At 38.8% G+C, this 17,874-nt stretch overlaps 1 protein-coding gene across 2 annotated transcripts in view; it reads right to left on the reverse strand.

Annotated features, from left to right (window-relative positions):
- PKHD1 (PKHD1 ciliary IPT domain containing fibrocystin/polyductin) overlaps positions 1-17,874 on the reverse strand; it is a 450,921-nt gene that overhangs the window by 266,472 nt on the left and 166,575 nt on the right. For both annotated transcript variants that reach the window (XM_036024228.1, XM_028510816.2), the window contains 4 exons: positions 16,270-16,461; positions 13,231-13,356; positions 11,004-11,060; positions 10,386-10,516 (listed from right to left, as the gene is read on the reverse strand). In XM_036024228.1, the coding sequence (XP_035880121.1) occupies positions 10,386-10,516; positions 11,004-11,060; positions 13,231-13,356; positions 16,270-16,461 (506 nt within the window). The remainder of the gene's footprint in view (positions 1-10,385; positions 10,517-11,003; positions 11,061-13,230; positions 13,357-16,269; positions 16,462-17,874) is intronic.

A 17,874-nucleotide genomic window follows, 5' to 3' on the forward strand; every position in this document is an offset into this window, starting at 1 on the left:
CAGTGAAGGGATAAGGGACAGAATTCTGTACTCCAGAGATCCACAGGAGAGCTACAGCAGGTGATCTTTTGACCCTTTTGAGAACTATTTCTCTACAGGTAACTGAGATATTAACATTGTACTATCTAGTCATGAAGAGTCCCGGGAGATGATCAAAAAGGAGAGAGGCATTGGGAAGAATTCATTTCCTAGCCCTTTGGCCGTAAGCTGATTTGGGAACTTAGTACAAATGGAAGCCACTGTCACAAATCAGGGTGTGATGTCTTTTTATTTTGTTGATGTTTTCCTTTGATGTGCAAAACTTTCTAGTTTGATGTAGTCCCATTTGTTCATTTTTTATTTTGTTTCCCTTGCCTGAAGAGATATATCTGATAAAATATTGCCATAAGCTATGTTTTAGATTGTACTGCCATTGTTTTCTTTTAGGAATTTTATGGTTTCAGGTCTAACATTTAAGTCTTTGATCCATTTTCAATTTATTCTTCTGTGTGGTGTAAGAAGGTGGTCTAGTTTCATTTTTCTGCATTTATCTGTCCAATTTCCCCAACACCATTTATTGAATAAACTATTTTTAGCCCATTGTGTGTGCTTGTTTCCTCTATCGAATATTAATTGACTATAAAATATGGGTTTATTTCTGGGCTCTCTATTCTGTCCCATTGATCTATGTGTCTGTTTTTATGCCAGTCCCAGTCTGTTTTGATTACTATGGCCTTACAGTATAGGCTGATATTAGGCAGAGTGATTCCTCCAACTTTGTTTTTCTTTCTCAGGATCTCTACTGCTATGTGGGGCATTTTCTGGTTCCATATAAATTTTTGAAATATTTATCTTAGTTCTGCAAAATACATTATTGGAATCTTCAAAGGAATTACATTGAATCTGTAGATTGCTTTAGATAGTATGGACATTTTAATTATGTTAATTACTACTATCCATGTATATAGTATGTGCTTTCACTTCTTTGTATTTTCTTCAATTTCTTTCTTCAGTGTCATAATTTTCTTAGTACAGGTCATTTACATCCTTGGCTAGGTTTATTCTTAGGTATTTTATTCTTTTTGTAGCAATTGTGAATGGGATTGTTTTCTTAATTTCCTTTTCTCTTAGTTCGTTATTAGCATATAGCATTACAACTGACTTTTGGATATTAATTTTGTATCTTGCTACTTTGCTGAATTCCTTTAACAGATCGAGTACTTTTTTTGTGGAATCTTTGGGTTTCTCCATGTACAGTATCATGTTATCTGCAAATAAAGACAGTTTTACTTCTTCCTTTTCAATTTGGATGCCTTTTTTTTCTTCTTCTTGTCTGATTGCTGTGGCTAGGACTTTCAGTACTATGTTGAATAAGAGATGTGAAAGTGCACATCCCTGTCTTGTTCCTGATCGTAAGGGGAACACTTGTAGTTTTTGCCCATTGAGTATGATGCTGGCAGTGAGTTTGTCATATGTGGCCTTTATTATGTTTAGGTAGGTTTCCTCTATTCCCACTTTGCTGAGAGTTTTGATCATAAATGGGTACTAGATTTCATGAAATGCTTTTTCTGCATCTATTGATATGATCATGTGCTTTTTATCACTCATTTTATCTATGTGGTGAGTCACATTTATTGATTTGTAACTATTGTACCAACCTTGCATTCCTGGAATAAATCCCACTTGATGATAGTGTACAGAAGGGAGAACATATTCATCAATACGTCTGATAAGGAGTTAATATACAAAAATTTATAAAATGCTTACAAAACTCAATGCAAAGAAAAAAAAACAATTAAAAAATGAGCAAAGGACCTGAACAGACACTTCTCCAAAGGGAACATACACATGGCCAAAAGACATATGAGAAAATGCTCTGTATCACTGATCATCAGGGAAATGCAAATTAAAACCACAGTGAGATACCATCTCACACCTGTCAGAATGGCCATCATCAATAAATCAACAGACAACACATGCTGGCGAGGATGTGGAGAAAAGGGAACCCTTTTACACTGCCAGTAGAAATGCAGACTGGTGCAGCCACTGTGGAAAGCAGTATGAAGATACCATAAAAACTTTAAAATGGATCTGCCTTTTGATCCAGCAATCCCACTTCTGGGAATATATCTGAAGGAACTCAAAAAAACTCATTCAAAAGAACATAAGCACCCCTTTGTTCATTGCAGTGTTACAATTACCAATATATGGAAGCAGCCCAAATGTCCACCAGTAGATGAGTGGATAAAACAACTGTGGGACATTTACACAATGGAATACTACTCAGACATAAAAAAAGAAGAAAATTTTACCATTTGCTATAGTATGGATATACCTGGAGCACTTTATGCTAAGTGAAAGAAGCCAGTGAAAGAAACACAAATACCATATGATTTCACTCATATGTGGAACCTATTGAAAAAACTGAACTAATAAGAAAAATGGGGACAGACTCATAGATGGAGAGCAGGATGACAGCTAGTGGTAGTGCAGGGAGAGGTTAAGGAGTGGAGGGATTGAGCAAAAAGGAAAAAGTACTGTGTGGTGATTGCTGGTAGAAGGGGGTATAAAGCAACTAATGGTAATGAAAAAAATACAATAAAGATAAAAATTTTTTAAAAGATTAAAAAGATAAAAAAAGAAAGAAAAGAAAAGACTTTTCAAAGGGAAAAAAAAGAAAAGGAATGTAAATCAGGAGGGAATCTGTTGCCAGATCCCTGGAGAAAAATTGCCCAACAAATGGCAAGTTATGTTTTATGTTGTTTTTTCTTCTTCATGGAGGTATTTATCTTTTTTTTAATATAACCAAGTATAATAGTAACACTCAGTAAAAATTTACAGAGAAGCTGCTATGGTCCAGGTACCAGATTTCAGAGTCTTATTTTAACTATATATGTTATATATAGTGATATATTATTATATTATAATATATATATTTATTATTATTATTTCATTGCCAGAGAAATTAAAACTGTGAGATATTACGTAACTTCCTCAAAGTGACAGAGTTAGTAATTGTCACAGACAGCTTCATTTGAATCTAAGCCTGGAAGTGTCAGATGCTATAGTCTAGGATATAAAAATGAAGGCAAGACCCAGATGAACAGTAGGATGCCATGCAGTCACATCACAAAGTCAAGTGCAAGACAGAAGGGGTGGTTATGCCTTCCCTTATAATGGACAAAACATATTGAATAGCATTCTTTAAAGGAGTTCATGTATCATAGATATTCAAGCAAGAGAAATTCCAGAAAGAAATTAACCATCCAAGGAAGTCAGTTCTTTGAGGTGTGCATCTACATAGTACTAGAACAAGTGAGTTAGCCCTCCAGACAGAGTAACCTGGTACACGAGCCTGGGGCAGTGCTAGTACTTGATATTGCTATGTAAATATAGGTGTCCCCAAAATCAGAGAGCATTTTTTAGGTCAGACTTAACTAAGTAGTTGCTCTCTTTACACCCAAAATTCAAACAATATAAAATGTATTTCATCCCCATCACATAGAAAAAAAAAACACACTCAGCTTAAAGTACACAGAGGACTATATGGGTAAGAATGTGGACCAAATCCCAATAGCAGACAAAAAAAATAAGGCATGACACTTTAAAGGGTATGTTTCATGAAGACAGCAGTTCTGAAACTCTAGCACTATAGGGATTGAACCCTATCAAGGCTTAGACTTAAAGTGAGTGAGGACTGGCTACTGACATGGAAATGCTGAGCACCAACAGAAGAATAGACTGTGTCTGTCTACAGTTGTTATTTTATATCATTAAGTTATTTAATAAATGTTTTACATTGTTATTTAACAATACTTAAGTTATTATTTAATATATGGACCAGGTGGAATGGGACATAGAAAAAGGTTAGAAATGAAAGAGGAAGTTCTGACCTATGCAAGCACAGAGCTCTTTCTCACAGCCTTTCACCCAGCTCAGGTTTTACTCCACTTCCGAGGAAAGAAGGATTGAGAGTGAAAACTCCAATCACACCCTTCTATTTGTAGCTGTTCTCTGTGTATCTTTAGCTTGAGTAAACTCACTTCATTCTGTAGCTTCAATCATTCTGGATTAATATTTTATTGAGTTTCATTCCTAAATAAAAGGACTTGAGGTATTATTAAAGGTAGCTCTCTGAGCCTCGGTGACTGACCCACTGGCAGCCATAATATAGCAGTGCTCCCAGTTGGGAGAAATGTAGATTGGTGCAACCACTATGGAAAAAAAGTATGGAAAGGCATCAAAAAGTTAAATATGAAACTGCCTTATGACCCAGCACTTCCACTTCTGGATAGATATCTGAAGAAACCGAAAACATGAATTTGAAAGAATATATGCACCCTTATGTTCACAGCTGTATTTTTTACAATAGCCAAGTATGAAAGCAGCCCAAGTCTACATTACTAGATTAATGGATAGAAAATGTTATGATACACACACACACACACACACACACACATACAATGGAATACTACTACTCTGCCATAAAAAGGAATGAAATCTTACCATTTGTGACAGCATGGATGAACCTAGAGGGTATTATGCTAAGTTAAATAAGTCATTCAGAGAAAGGCATATCCCATGATTTCACTTATATGTGGAATCTGAAGAATAAAATAAATTAACAAACAAAATTGAAACAGAGTCATAGGTACAGAGAATAGACTGATGGTTTCCAGAGGGGAGAGGGGTTGCAAAACTGGGTAAAAGAGGTGAGATATTAAGAAGTACAAATTGACAGTTACAGAACAGTTGTGGGGATATAAAATACAGCATAGGAAATATAGTCAATCATGTTGCAATAACTGCATGGTACCAGTTGGGCTACTAGAAATATTGAGGGAAACACTATGTAAAGTATATGTCTAACCACTAAGCTGCACACCTGAAACTAATCCAAAATAATATTGAATGTAAACTGTAATTGGAAAATAAATTTTAAAAAATCATAGTATAGCAGTGCTCCCTACAGAGGGGACTTTAAAGAGTCCATTCCTCTCTGGGTGTGCCACATGTTCCACCAGGAACACTCAAATATGCACATGGACACACTCACACACATGTGCACACAGACCCAAGCAAAGTCAATATGGGAGAAAAAATGAAATCGGTTGTTTTAAAACCACCAGTACTCAGCTTCTTGGAGGAGGAACCAATGCCCCAGCGCTGCAGTCCCTGGAGGCTTCCAGCTTCTGCGAAAGTGTGAGGAAGGGCCAGCACTAACCCTGTGACTGGAAGCCTGGCCAGCAGGCAGCAGCCAGAACTTCCTGACACAATCACAGAGCTGTTCCCTTAACTTTAGCTGTACTGTATTTTGCTGTGTACAATGTGCACATTTTTGCCCAAATTTGTGAGGGAACGATAAGGATGTGCATTATACATAGGTAGTACCTGAAATACCTTGTATCTGTTCTTGTGTTTTGTAATTATTTGTTACATAAAATTTCTTGTACCATAATATATTCAAAAATAAATGCTAAAATTCCTTTATAATACAAAAAGTATCTAAATATAAACCCACAAAAAATGAATTAACAAATTAAAACAAAATATTTTTTTTCCTGAAAGTTTGGGCCAAAAACATGGGTGCACACTATGCACAAGAGAGAATTACATATGGCAAAATATGGTAATTCGCTGTGGAGCCCTAGGTATTTGCAATTAGCCAGTCACTCCCCACTTTTCACCTAGTTGTAGAACTATTTTCTTCCTTTGTGAACAAGGGGCCCATTTTCATCTGAATTCTGAAGATTTACCCAATTTCCTGAGGCCATTTAAAATTCTAAGCATATGTTTTACCTACCACATTGTACTCAGCAAAAGTGAATTTTGGATATCACCAAATGTGAAATTGAATTACTAACATGACTTCAGGGAACCAGGGCCATTGTTAAGACTTCAGTGTCCTGAGGTGGCATAGTCTAGAGTGGTGGCTGTCAATCAGGGATGATTTTGCCCCCCAGGAGCATTTGGAATTTTCTAAAGACATTACACAACTGAAAACTTCCTCATGGAACTAGATATGAAGCTCCACCTTCCATGTAGCCCGTGTGTTTCTGCCACAACTGTGAGCCATGGGAAAGGCCATGGGTATGTAAGACCTGAGGGTTAAGAAATGGGGGCCTCTTGAACACCACATTTTTTGTAATGAGGGTGCACTACATACACCTCTATTTCATTCTCAATGAAATGTTAGTACATTACTAAGACTTAACCAGAATGGGCAAGATTCAAACATTCGAAGAATATATTACGAGGGCTACATCCTTATTCATCACCTTTGCCAGACAGGTGCTCAAAGAGCACATATTTTAAGCAAATGAATAGATTTGTTGAATCATCTGCCCTAGCGTCGTTAGTATTTATGAAGCATCTGGGTATATATAAGTACTCTTCAAATGCATTTATAGATGAGCATGATATTCCAACTTTGGTCTTCGTTAGCCGATAAAGAGCAGTTCTCTTGTAAAAGAAGCACTTGAACAGTCGGATCACATTACTTCTCAGCCCTTTCACTCTCCATCGCAATTGGGTATGCTACAAATGATTCATGAGGAAAATCCACATATTTATTCAGGCAGCCGGCGGCTTGTGGGGAAGGGTTTAAGGCAAGCAGGGAATTTTGTGTGGAAATCAATTTTTTGCAGAAGTCAGTGTATTATGGACATTCAAGCAAGAGAAATTCCAGAGAGAAATTAACTGCTCAAGTCAGCCAGCTCCTTGAGGTGTGCATCTATAGTTACTAGGAAAAAAAGTGAGTTAACCCTTCAGGCAGCTCTTAAATATACATGAACTATTGAGTGGGGAGAGTGAGAGAATTGAAATTGGGCCTTTAAACACAGAATTCCTTACAAAATTGATTCACAAACCAGAACAAATTCACCTCAAATTAAATGGGTGTTTCCAAAGCATTCGTCTTCAGGATTTTCCCATGGGCTATCCTAAACAAGAGTCTGGCCATAGGAAATTTCCAATACCACCATAAACACGGGGCACTCCAGAGCTCTAGAAGGGAATGGGCCCTCACTGTTTGAGAGCGAAGACTCTGCAGTCTGAGGCTGATACAGGTTATGTGTACTGCAGAGATCGAGCTTTTGTGAAGATAACAAGGAATCCCAAGAAGTCAGAGATGCAGATGCCGGGGTTGCCAGGGGAAGACAGCTGGAAACAAGGTGGTCTAAGAGCTACAGGTGATGCATGTTGAGCCAACACCAAACTATTTTTGGAAAGCACAATACAGGCCTTTCTAAGGTTTATATAGAGGAATACCACACGTCCCCTGGAGACTCAGGAATATCACGCCTTAGTCCTCACTAGCAAGAAAGCACAAAGCTCAGATTTTGCTTCTCCCTGGATTTAGTTCCACTGAATCCTAGGCAGGGAAGCAGGCAGATCGGTTGTGGCTACAAAAAATAAAAAGGAATATCACACTTGAAATCCCCTTTACCACACAGGGTTGACAGTGAGTTAGCTGTAAAGATAACTGACTGGAAGTCAAGGAAAATTCCATTCACTGTGCCTATGTATTTGGTCCTAAACTCTGGGTCAGGGAAACTCAGGAATAATATCCAACACAAGCCATTGCAGAGACTTAAGGATCAACTCTGTTTCATCACTGCCTGCCTGCCAGGCCAGAGAGTTCAAGATCAGACTCATGTATGTGGGAGAGACAGTTTAGGCTTTCAGAGTTGATTGCCCAGGCACTAGGTTTATGTCATCTTCCTCAAATCTAAATAAGTGCATTAATTTAATTAAAGCATTGCCCTGTTGTCAATTTCTTGATTTTGCTGTTGCTCTGTGGTGATGGCTATGGTTACGTTATCAGTGGGGAAAAATGGGGGAAGGTCACACAGGAATGCTGTGTTATATTTTCGCACCTTTTTCTGAATCTAAAATTATCTCAGAACTGGAAGCTTAAAAAAGAAAATCCCAATTAATGACAGTAATACAGTGGTTTTTAAAAAATATTTTGCCAGACTGTAAAAAAATTGAAAAGTAAGGCAGGAGATGGGGGTAAAAAAAACTGAGCACATTCAAGACTTGACCACATTCCCTTAAGTTTGATTCTAAACCTCTCGCATAGACGAACATATGAGTCACCACCTACAAAATCGTTCCTCAGAACAAGGAGTACCTTTCTGTTGAATATCAGAACAACCTTAGAAAAAAATAGTATTTTTCTACCATATCTCCTTCTATTTCACATATTACACACACATGCACACACACGCACCCCCCACATATCATTGTTATTGTCACCTCCTTATTATACCTTTGGAATAAAAGTGCATTTCTAAAATACACTTTCAAAGTACTCTCTGTATTTTCCACACAGGACACACTTACAAACACTAACTTACTGTTTGCTCAGTGGCTGCAATGACCTTCAGCCCTAAGGGTCAACAGAAGTTCATAATTTTTAGGTTTTGCCATGTATGGCCAGTATCAGCGACGTCCTTGGAAACAGCACATCCCAGACAATAGGATACAGATGAAGCAGCACAGTAGAATGCCAGTGGCACAGCTGATAATTTGAGCCAAACTCCACAAGATTTAACACTGAGAGGTGAGTCCCACAGGATTTAAATGCTGCCACAGATTAAACATCTTATTTTTCAGACGTCAAAATGATGGTGGGTTCTTGGAATCTATTCTTTGCTTTTCTGCTTCTTCCCCCCTCATTCTTTGGTTAGGTAATTATACCTTCATTCATTCATTCATTCATTCATTATATTCAATGATTTTGTATTGAGAAATGACTGTTTCAGACTTTGTGTTGAGGTCTAAAAGCCAATAACTAATAGAAAAAGAACTACAGAATTTTAAGGTCATTGAAAAAATGTCAGCAATATACCTAATGACTATAATTAATGAAACTACACTACTAGCTTAAATGAAAACTTCCTTCTAAAAACATGTTCATTATACCTTTTTCCAAAATTTTGTGAAGTGAACATAAGAGGAAGAAAGTAAAGAAATAAAAATGAAAGTCATTTAATGGGGATCAAACAGCTTGTTTCGAATTCAGTTTTCCAGCTGCCAAACGGGCACTGTTTCACAGGTCCAGCAGCATAGGACCAGGTGGCCTATCAGCTTTTGAGTTGGCCCTCTGCTCCTCTGCACCTGTGGACCTATAGCCTGCTTAGTCATTCTTGTGGTTCACTAGTAGCCAAGACAGCTGCCCAGGAGACCACACGCTAGTTGATGAAGCAAAATCAAATGGACAGCACCCTGGACATTCAATACGGGATTTGGGTACATTCTAGCCACATGCAGAAAGGTGAGCTGGGCCACCCTGAGGGTCTATTTACTTCTAGATGTTTCAATGTAGTCAAGGTTCTGTTGCCCAAAACAGAATCCAGAAATGTAGCTCTTTAGGCCCCAAAGCTCGCTGGCATAGCTGTGTAACCAGCGCTATAGTTACCACCAAGTCAAATGCCGCTCTCATCGTTCTGTGTCTAGTTTGGTTTCCTTAGACCCTTGCAGTCAGTCCTGCCTCCTTTCTCAATGGCATGTTGGCTGCGCCCATTAGGCACCCAGAATGGTGTGTAAGCACTTGGAGAAAATGTAATTAAGAGTCTGGAGGAGGGCTGTGGAGATAACCATGACTTTCGTTAGGGGTGATTCAGCTAGAAGTAATTAGAAACAGATGATCAGAGAGAGACAGAGATGTTCATTCCCTCAGGTCCACAGAAACCTGGTATAACTATGATGGCACAGTAGATGCTCAGAGGAGTGTCCCACAGAGGGGACGTCCATGCGGTAAAATCATTGGAAAAGGGGAGACTGAATGGCCTTGCAACTACTCTGGTGCGATTCCTCATTCACACACTTATGGTTAAACTGTACCAGAAAAATTAATTTCTTAAAGTGTTTAGAGAGAAATTTACCAAGGAAAAGTAATGTTAAGGTGTACTAAATAATAATAAAATATCAAGGCCATTAGAGTATACTTCATTCATCTTTGAATCTGACATAACTCATATACCCCCTAACTTTACTGACCATCAGTTTTGAATATTCTTGAAGGGTAACAATATGACCACGTTAATACAGTAAGATATTAGAGATTTAATAGGTAATTAATATTGGAATTGAGACAAAAATTGGCACCACAGTGGATAGTTCAGGAAAATACTTTAGTTTGTGTTACTTTAAGTGAGCAGAAAAGAATCAGCATCTACTATGGTTGCTCCATATGGATATCGCTTCAAAGAGCATTCACAAGATTTCTGAAAAATGAGTACATTTATCCTAAAGCACTTTTGAACACAAAATCATAATTTCTCAACACCAGTGTGAAGCAAGTAAACATTTTGCACTACACCACTGATGCTGCCACTCCAAATAACTTCTGGAGTGAACTGTGTGTCCTCTTGGGTCTGACCTTCCTGGTGAAGACTTGCCTCTATGACACTGGAGGGGTCGTGGACGTAGACTCCAGACGGTGTCAGCACTTCAGGACTGGAGAGGCCCTCGGCGCCAGAAACACCGATGATCACATTGTTCCTTACTACAGTTCCTCGTTCTGACCCACCTAATTTAAGAAAAGAAATAAAAGCCAAGAAATTCACAAACATAATTAAAATTTATGCAATCCACCCTGGCTGGTGTAGCTCAGTGGATTGAGCACAGGTTGCGAACCAAAGTGTCACAGGTTCAATTCCCAGTCAGGGCACATGCCTAGATTGCAGGCCATGGCCCCCAGCAACCGCACATTGATGTTTCTCTCTCTCTCTCTCTCTCTCTCTCTCTCTTTCTCCCTCTCTCTCTCTCTTTCTCCCTCCCTTCTCTCTCTAAAAATAAATAAATAAAATCTTTTTTAAAATTTATGCAATCCAACATGCTTATTTCTACTAACATCCATTATAATTCACATAATGCACATTTATGTATATGTCTACAGAACATTTATTATATTCAACAAATTTAAGATCTCTAACATTCTTCCATTGGGCCTGTCTATAAATTATATGACAACGTAAATGGATTGTAATATATTTAAAACCAATTTACACACTTACCATTTTTTCTTCCAGGAGTAGCCTCCCCAGGGATATATCTTGTCTGCATGTATGTACCTGAGAACAAAAGATCATGTTACTTCAGCACACTTCAGGTGACCCAGGAAAACAGGAGACATGTAATACCATTTCTTCTTTGGGGTGTGGCTGATCTTGATTTTGTTTTTGTGTTTTTTATCTATGAAGCAAAGAGATGCTGATTATATGGACTTTTTAGTTCTAGAGTATCATGGATCAAAAGTTTAAGTTTAAAGACCAAAGAAATAGATCTACTATTTTACTTCTTAGCAAGAGTCTAAGTGACTGTCTCCACAGTTGAATGCCACACACCCCGTGTCAGCTCCAGACCCATCTCTAGTATTCAAATGGGCCACCAGCTGTCTACAGGCCTTCCCCTGGAAGACCTGAAATGTCCTGGAGGGACAGACTGGAGAGTACCTGGGACCCTCACACCCAAACCACAAAGATCTGGAGTAGAAGAAAATAAAAGATAGGCCACGCTACAGAGAGAAAGAGATTAGCCACCTAGATGGCGTCAATAGAGAGCAGCCCCACAGATGCACAGACTCACAGACGCCCTGTTTTCTAGGTCTTAGGTATCTGGGCTTCCCATGTCATTCCATGAGTCTGGATTTACAAACTTATTTTGCATGAATTGAGTGCTTTATCTATAAGGCACTAATAAACAAATATTCTAGTTCCTTCCCCTACACTACAATAGATGTCAAGAGCAGGCAGTTCACAACATCCAAGCCCTAAAGGCTAAATTTCTCCTGCAGGTTTTTTCCCTGCCTAGTTAATGTCTATTCCATATGCAGTAATTGTTTTCTCCTAAGATAATGTTGTTAGGGTTCCTTCCTGAATTTCTGCCCCAGGGGGGTTCAGCAAACTTTTCCTTTACATGGATAAAACTAAGAATAAAGAAAATGAATCCTCCATCTGTTGGTTTGACTGGCCTGTAGCTGTCCTCTTTCAGTCAAAAGATTTTCCTGCATCTGATCACTTTTTTTGACCAACGCTCTTTGCCTTGTAGAGCTGGGATATGTTTTAAAGCAAGTTTATATGATCCATATTTTCCCACTAAACAGTTTCCCTCTCAGGATTAGACCTTTTAGAGTTTTTATCTTTAACAGATTGTTCTTAAATGAAACCTGTACATTTTCCCACTAAAGATATCACAGAATTAATTTAAATATAAAACACTATTTAACAAATACAGTTACAGTCTTACTTTCAGCGAAATCCTCTGATTTGCTTTTTTATTCTGATACAACCAAAGATCCTTTGTTCATTAATTAATTCATTGCTTTCAACAAATATACACATACAATGTACTAGTTAATGTGCTAAATGCTAAGGAAACAAAATTTATGTGACATTTAATGGTACAAAGAGACATTAATCTGATTACCTGAAACAGGATATATAATCTTTAATCAATACATAATGAGTGGTGCTAAAAGCTTAAACACAATCTTACAGGGGACAAAGCCTGTGCAAAGGCCCTGAGGCAGCAGAAAGTGTATTCTTTTAAAAGAATTTAAATAAAGGAGGTCAGTGTAGCTAGAGTGGAGAGAGAAAAAAAAAGAGCAAGACAAGTTTACAAAGGTTAATGGAGGCAAAAGCAGGGAGGGAGTCTTTTAAGCTAAATTAAAGATTTTGGATTATATTCTAAAGAATAAGAAACTCTTAAAGGGTTTTAAGAAGAGATGTTATATAACGCCATTTGAGATTTTTAAGGATAATTCTGGCTGCAATGGGAATGAACTTGAGGAAAAAAACGGGTGGATACGAGTGACCAATCACAAGATTCTGAAACACAAGCTTCTTCAGCAAACCACAGGAGCAGCTAAAACCAGAATTCAAGATTTTTAACTCCTTGTCCAGCATCCACATTTGACATCCCATGGCATGGTTCAAAGACCTACTTATGGGACTTTGAGTCACTGTGAAAATTGCTGACAGTAAATTTTAAAATCGCCCATTGTATATTCATTAGCCTGAACTAAAATGTCAGCTTTAAATGATCACTTTTCTACTGGTACGGCTTAGTTATCCGATCACTGATAACTACATTTAAATATAGAACTTTTAACTACAGCTTATTTCTAATGAGCAAAAGCTAAAGTTTTTATAAATTGGAAATTCAAATTTTGGGATAATTCTTTTTGAAAAACTGTGTGTCTTACTCAAGAATACCCAAATTAAACAGGCTGGTTTCACTTACCCACTAGCAGTGCATGGCCTAAAATACTGTAGAACACATTACTGTCCACCTTCAGGCCCGTGGTCCTGGACATGCTGAGGCCTCTACTGAAGGAGCCCCACACTGTGCAGCCCTGCATGTACGAATCTGCACAGGAAAGAGTAAGGTAAGAATTAGAAGGGCATCTTGGGGGCTCCTCAAATCTTGATCTCTTTGGAGATCATTTCCCAAGCAAGGTATCATATAACTAAGAACATTCTCCCATACACTGATAAAACTCGGGAAATGAGGATTTGGAATCAGAAATCAAATTTAAAAAATGAGCAACTCAGGCCACCTCACCTCAATGGTATCAAAGACAAGCAGGGTAGACTCCAAGGGTCAAATGTTGAAGAAAAACATCTGAGACAGAGACAGTATGGCCAAACCACAAAACACTGCATGGCTGTCAAGACTCCCAGTTAGCTGTCAGCTGTCTGTTAAGTCTCATCACAGTGTGGCAGACAGCAGCTGGTGAGAGGTTACGGGCGACGTGAAAGAGCACTGTTTACGGACCAACCCTGATCTTTGAAAACTACATCTGGCATGAGGAGATGTAGTCATTATTTCTTGAGCTGGGCAATACCTGCTGGGCAATAATATTAACTTTTTAACCTAAGATTACCAGAGAATTGTTTTCAAAAAGAATTAAGTTTATATGGGTAGCATTGGTGAATAACATTGTATAATTTTCCAGTGTACAAGATTGTAATTCCACATCAGCAAAGCAGGAGGCTGACCTGAGGCTCATGACTCTTCCATTTGCATGTGGTGGGTTTATGAAGCTGAAGGAGAAGCACCCCACCCTATGGTAAGAGAACTGGCATTTAGAAAAATCATCACACTAGCTCCATGGGCATATTTCATAACCTCCAACTCAACTTATGTGGATGGGTTCAACAATGAATAAATATCATGTATATCAGTAATCATGCATTGTGCTGGAGATACACAGAGGATTAAATTAAGTAAATTCTATACTTGTGTATCTTCAGTCTAATGGAGGAAAGTCACATCAAAATAATAAAAAAGTATCTCTTTTTTTGGATAATTAAATTATAAACCCTGGACAAGAAGTTTTGTCTCATTTCCAGGTAGTGAGGGATATTTTATTGATATCAAATGTTTCGAGTATTGGAAAAATTACTTTGGTTTATGGAATCATTTGACTTTTAAATTGGGACTCTCCACAAAATTCTCAACTGACATGTCTCCCTAGGTGGATGACCTCCCCATTCCCTTTGAGCTCAGCTCCCCTGCTACCCGATGCTCTCACATTGCTCACCAGTAAGTTAACCCATTCGTATGCCCTTATGTAGGAAACTGTGCCTGCTGCAGACTTCTCCTGACTCCAGTTCACCACAGTACCACTACATTGCAACAACCAGTAAGTACTAATGTGTTTATAGAGCTATTATGGGTTAAATTCAGGGATTGGTAAATATTTAAAAGTGGGGGGGCATCAAAGATTCCAGCACCTTCTAACTCTAGTGGTTGGGGGCAATTGGCTACTAGGTCATGAGGTCCTTGAAGGCATGAAACAATAAAAGGCCTTTGGTGAACATGCCAGAAGTTCATAACTTCTGGGTTAATATGTTGTTCCCCTCCTAGGAAACACATTTGCATTTTAACAGAGACCTACAGGGGATAATGTATTAACTTAGTGGTTTTCAAACTTTTTTTAAATCACTGAACCCATTTTCAAATAAAACCTAATACATAGAAATGGATTCATGTGGCAGCTACTCTGAAGCAGAAGTTAGAGAAGGTAGATTAAGTAAATTTTTGAGCAAGGGAGAGCTTTAATTATGTTCAATTGGTACCTCATAGGTGACTGCTATCCTCATTTTACTGGAGCTGGCCCCACATCAAATATGCTGTGTCATTATGAGCACCAGGAGGCCAAAACCAACAAACAAACAAACAAAAAAAGAGAGACGGACACAAAGATACTCCTCATTCTCATGCACTAGAGAAAGCCACGTTAGGAACCATATCCCTAAGTGAATGTGAAAAATGAATGAATAAGGTGGGAGAGATAATGGAACATTAGAATAAATAGACATTCTTGGCATACAGTTGATTTGAAATGAGAAAAAAATGCTGCATTTGGCTAGCCAGGATTCTGCCTTCGTGACCTCAAAAATTAGTCCACCATTGTCTGTTGAAATTTTAGCATTTCTCTAGGCCCACCTGAACCACTAACTATGTCCTGATGTCCTTGTCAGGCACCATCCCCAGAGTACCTCCCTTTCCAAGGAAGGCAAGGTACAAATGTGTGAATATTGGAGGTGCTGACAGATGGGGAGGATAACTCAGAAATGACACTTCTATCCTCTTATTTAGTATCTGGACCTTAATTCTGACTCTCTTGGCTTCTAGCATTAAGTTCTCCTATGACCAAGGCTTCAACTTTGGTTTCCTCTCCCTTGTTTGATGTTTCCTCTCCCTTTCTATCTCCTCAGCTCTGGCCAAGATCAGCACTCTGCCTGCTCTGCATTCCCAGGAAAAGTGGCTGGTTCTCAGTCCATTCTTCCCATTTTTCTAGGCAGAGGATTCCTCTGAGTCAGAACAACTTCACAGAGAATTGCCCTTCACTGTGCTGGACTGCCACAGCATTGGTTGTTTGTGCCATTCAATGTCAATTTGCCGGTAGTCACAGGATTACAACATGGACTGTGTGACTCACTTCGCATCTGTTGTATGTACAGTGATGCTTCTCAAAGTATAGTACTTGGACCACTTGTTCCAGAATCATAAGACTTGCTTATCAAAAATTCAGATCCCTAGGCCCACCTTAGACCAGAATTGTCTTGGCAGAGTCCATAACTCTGAATTTTAATAAGCTCCCCAAGAGATTTTTTTAAGCATATGGAAGGCTAAGAAGCATACATCTAGAGAACAATTATCCATCTCCAACCCCTCCATACCCCACACATCACCTACTATGACCCTTGGCATGTAACACCTCGAATATGGAGAAGAAAGAAAAGTGAGAAGTCACAGGCCTGGACCCCTTACCTCTCATAGCTCCGACCAGAGTCAGCGAGCTCAGATGCTTATGGAAGGCTTGACCCAAGTCCCGGAACTGCACTCCCTTCAACTGCACCCAGCTGGGCTCCTTAGGGAAGGACTGAATGATGACTCTGGCCCCCAGATCCCTGGATCCCAGCATCTTCTCACTCTTGGAATACAAACAGTGCTGCAAATCACCTGAAACACAGATTGAAGTCAGGGGCCCTGACCCATATATAACATGCTTCTGAGCCAATCTTCCAGTTTTAAAGGCACTGACAGCACAAAAGGCAAAGCATTATTGTGTATTTTATTTAATTATCTTACTTTCCTTTTACTTTGATTTCCTTGTTTGGATTATTAATTAAAACATCCAATGACTAGGACATGATGTTGTCTTCACTCTATTATTTTCAGAAGCACCCCCCAACCCCCACAATCAATCACCTTAATTACTGTCACAAAGAGGCTAACTATAACCCACAAACCCAACCTAAATAGATGCTTATTGCAATCCAAAAGATCCCCTGGGGGAGTGTGCAATAAAATGACCTTCTCGTGGTTGGTAATTGTAGGGAATGAGATGTAAGTGCTGAGTGTAATTGTGGCTCTTTTTAGTCTTAAACTGTCCAGTGGGCTTCCCCTTTACTTTGCTGCTTTGTAGTTTGGTGACAACAATAATGCCACTGAAGAAATGGCAAAGGGCTCCACAGATGTAACGGAGCAGCCCCCACACTGCTGCCTCCTTCCCAGACAGGACAGTAGACTGAACTGACATAGTACATACTACAAAGTGTTGTCACCTCAGGACCCCAGGATGCTTTCTGTTTTTCTTTTTATTTTATTGATTATGCTATTACAGTCATCCCATTTTTTTTCTCCCCTTTACTCCCCTCCACCCTGCAACCCCATCCACCAGCAGCCCCCCCCCCCCCGACACACACACACACTTAGTTCATGTCCATGGGTCATACATAGAAGTTCTTTGGCTTCTCCATTTCCTACACTATTCTTAACCTCCCCCTGTCTACTTTGTACCTACAAATTATGCTTCTTATTCCCTATCCCCTTTCCCCCATTCTCCCCTGCTGATAAACCTCCATGTGATCTCCATTTCTGTGATTCTGTCCCTGTTCTAGTTATTTGCTTAGTTTGTTTTTGTTTTTTTGTTGTTTTTTTTTTTAGGTTTGGTTGTTGATAGTTGTGAGTCTGCTGTCATTTTACTGTTCATAGTTTTGATCTTCTTCTTTTTCTTATATAAGTCATTTTAAGATTTCCCATATAATAAGGGCTTGATGATGATGAACTCTTTAACTTGACCTTATCTGGGAAGCACTTTATCTGCTCTTCCATTCTAAATGATAGCTTTGCTAGATAGAGTAATCTTGGATGTAGATCCTTGCTTTTCATGACTTTGAATACTTTTTTCCAGCCCCTTCTTGCCTGAAAGATTTCTTTTGAGAAATCAGCTGATAGTCTTATGGGAACTCCTTTGTAGGTAACTTTCTCCTTTTGTCTTGCTGCTTTTAAGATTCTGTCCTTATCTTTAATCTTAGGTACTTAATTATGATGTGCCTTGGTGTGTGCTTCCTAGGGTCCAATTTCTTTGGA

Source organism: Phyllostomus discolor, chromosome 4 (assembly GCF_004126475.2).
Source record: "Phyllostomus discolor isolate MPI-MPIP mPhyDis1 chromosome 4, mPhyDis1.pri.v3, whole genome shotgun sequence".
Taxonomy (NCBI): Eukaryota; Metazoa; Chordata; class Mammalia; order Chiroptera; family Phyllostomidae; genus Phyllostomus; species Phyllostomus discolor.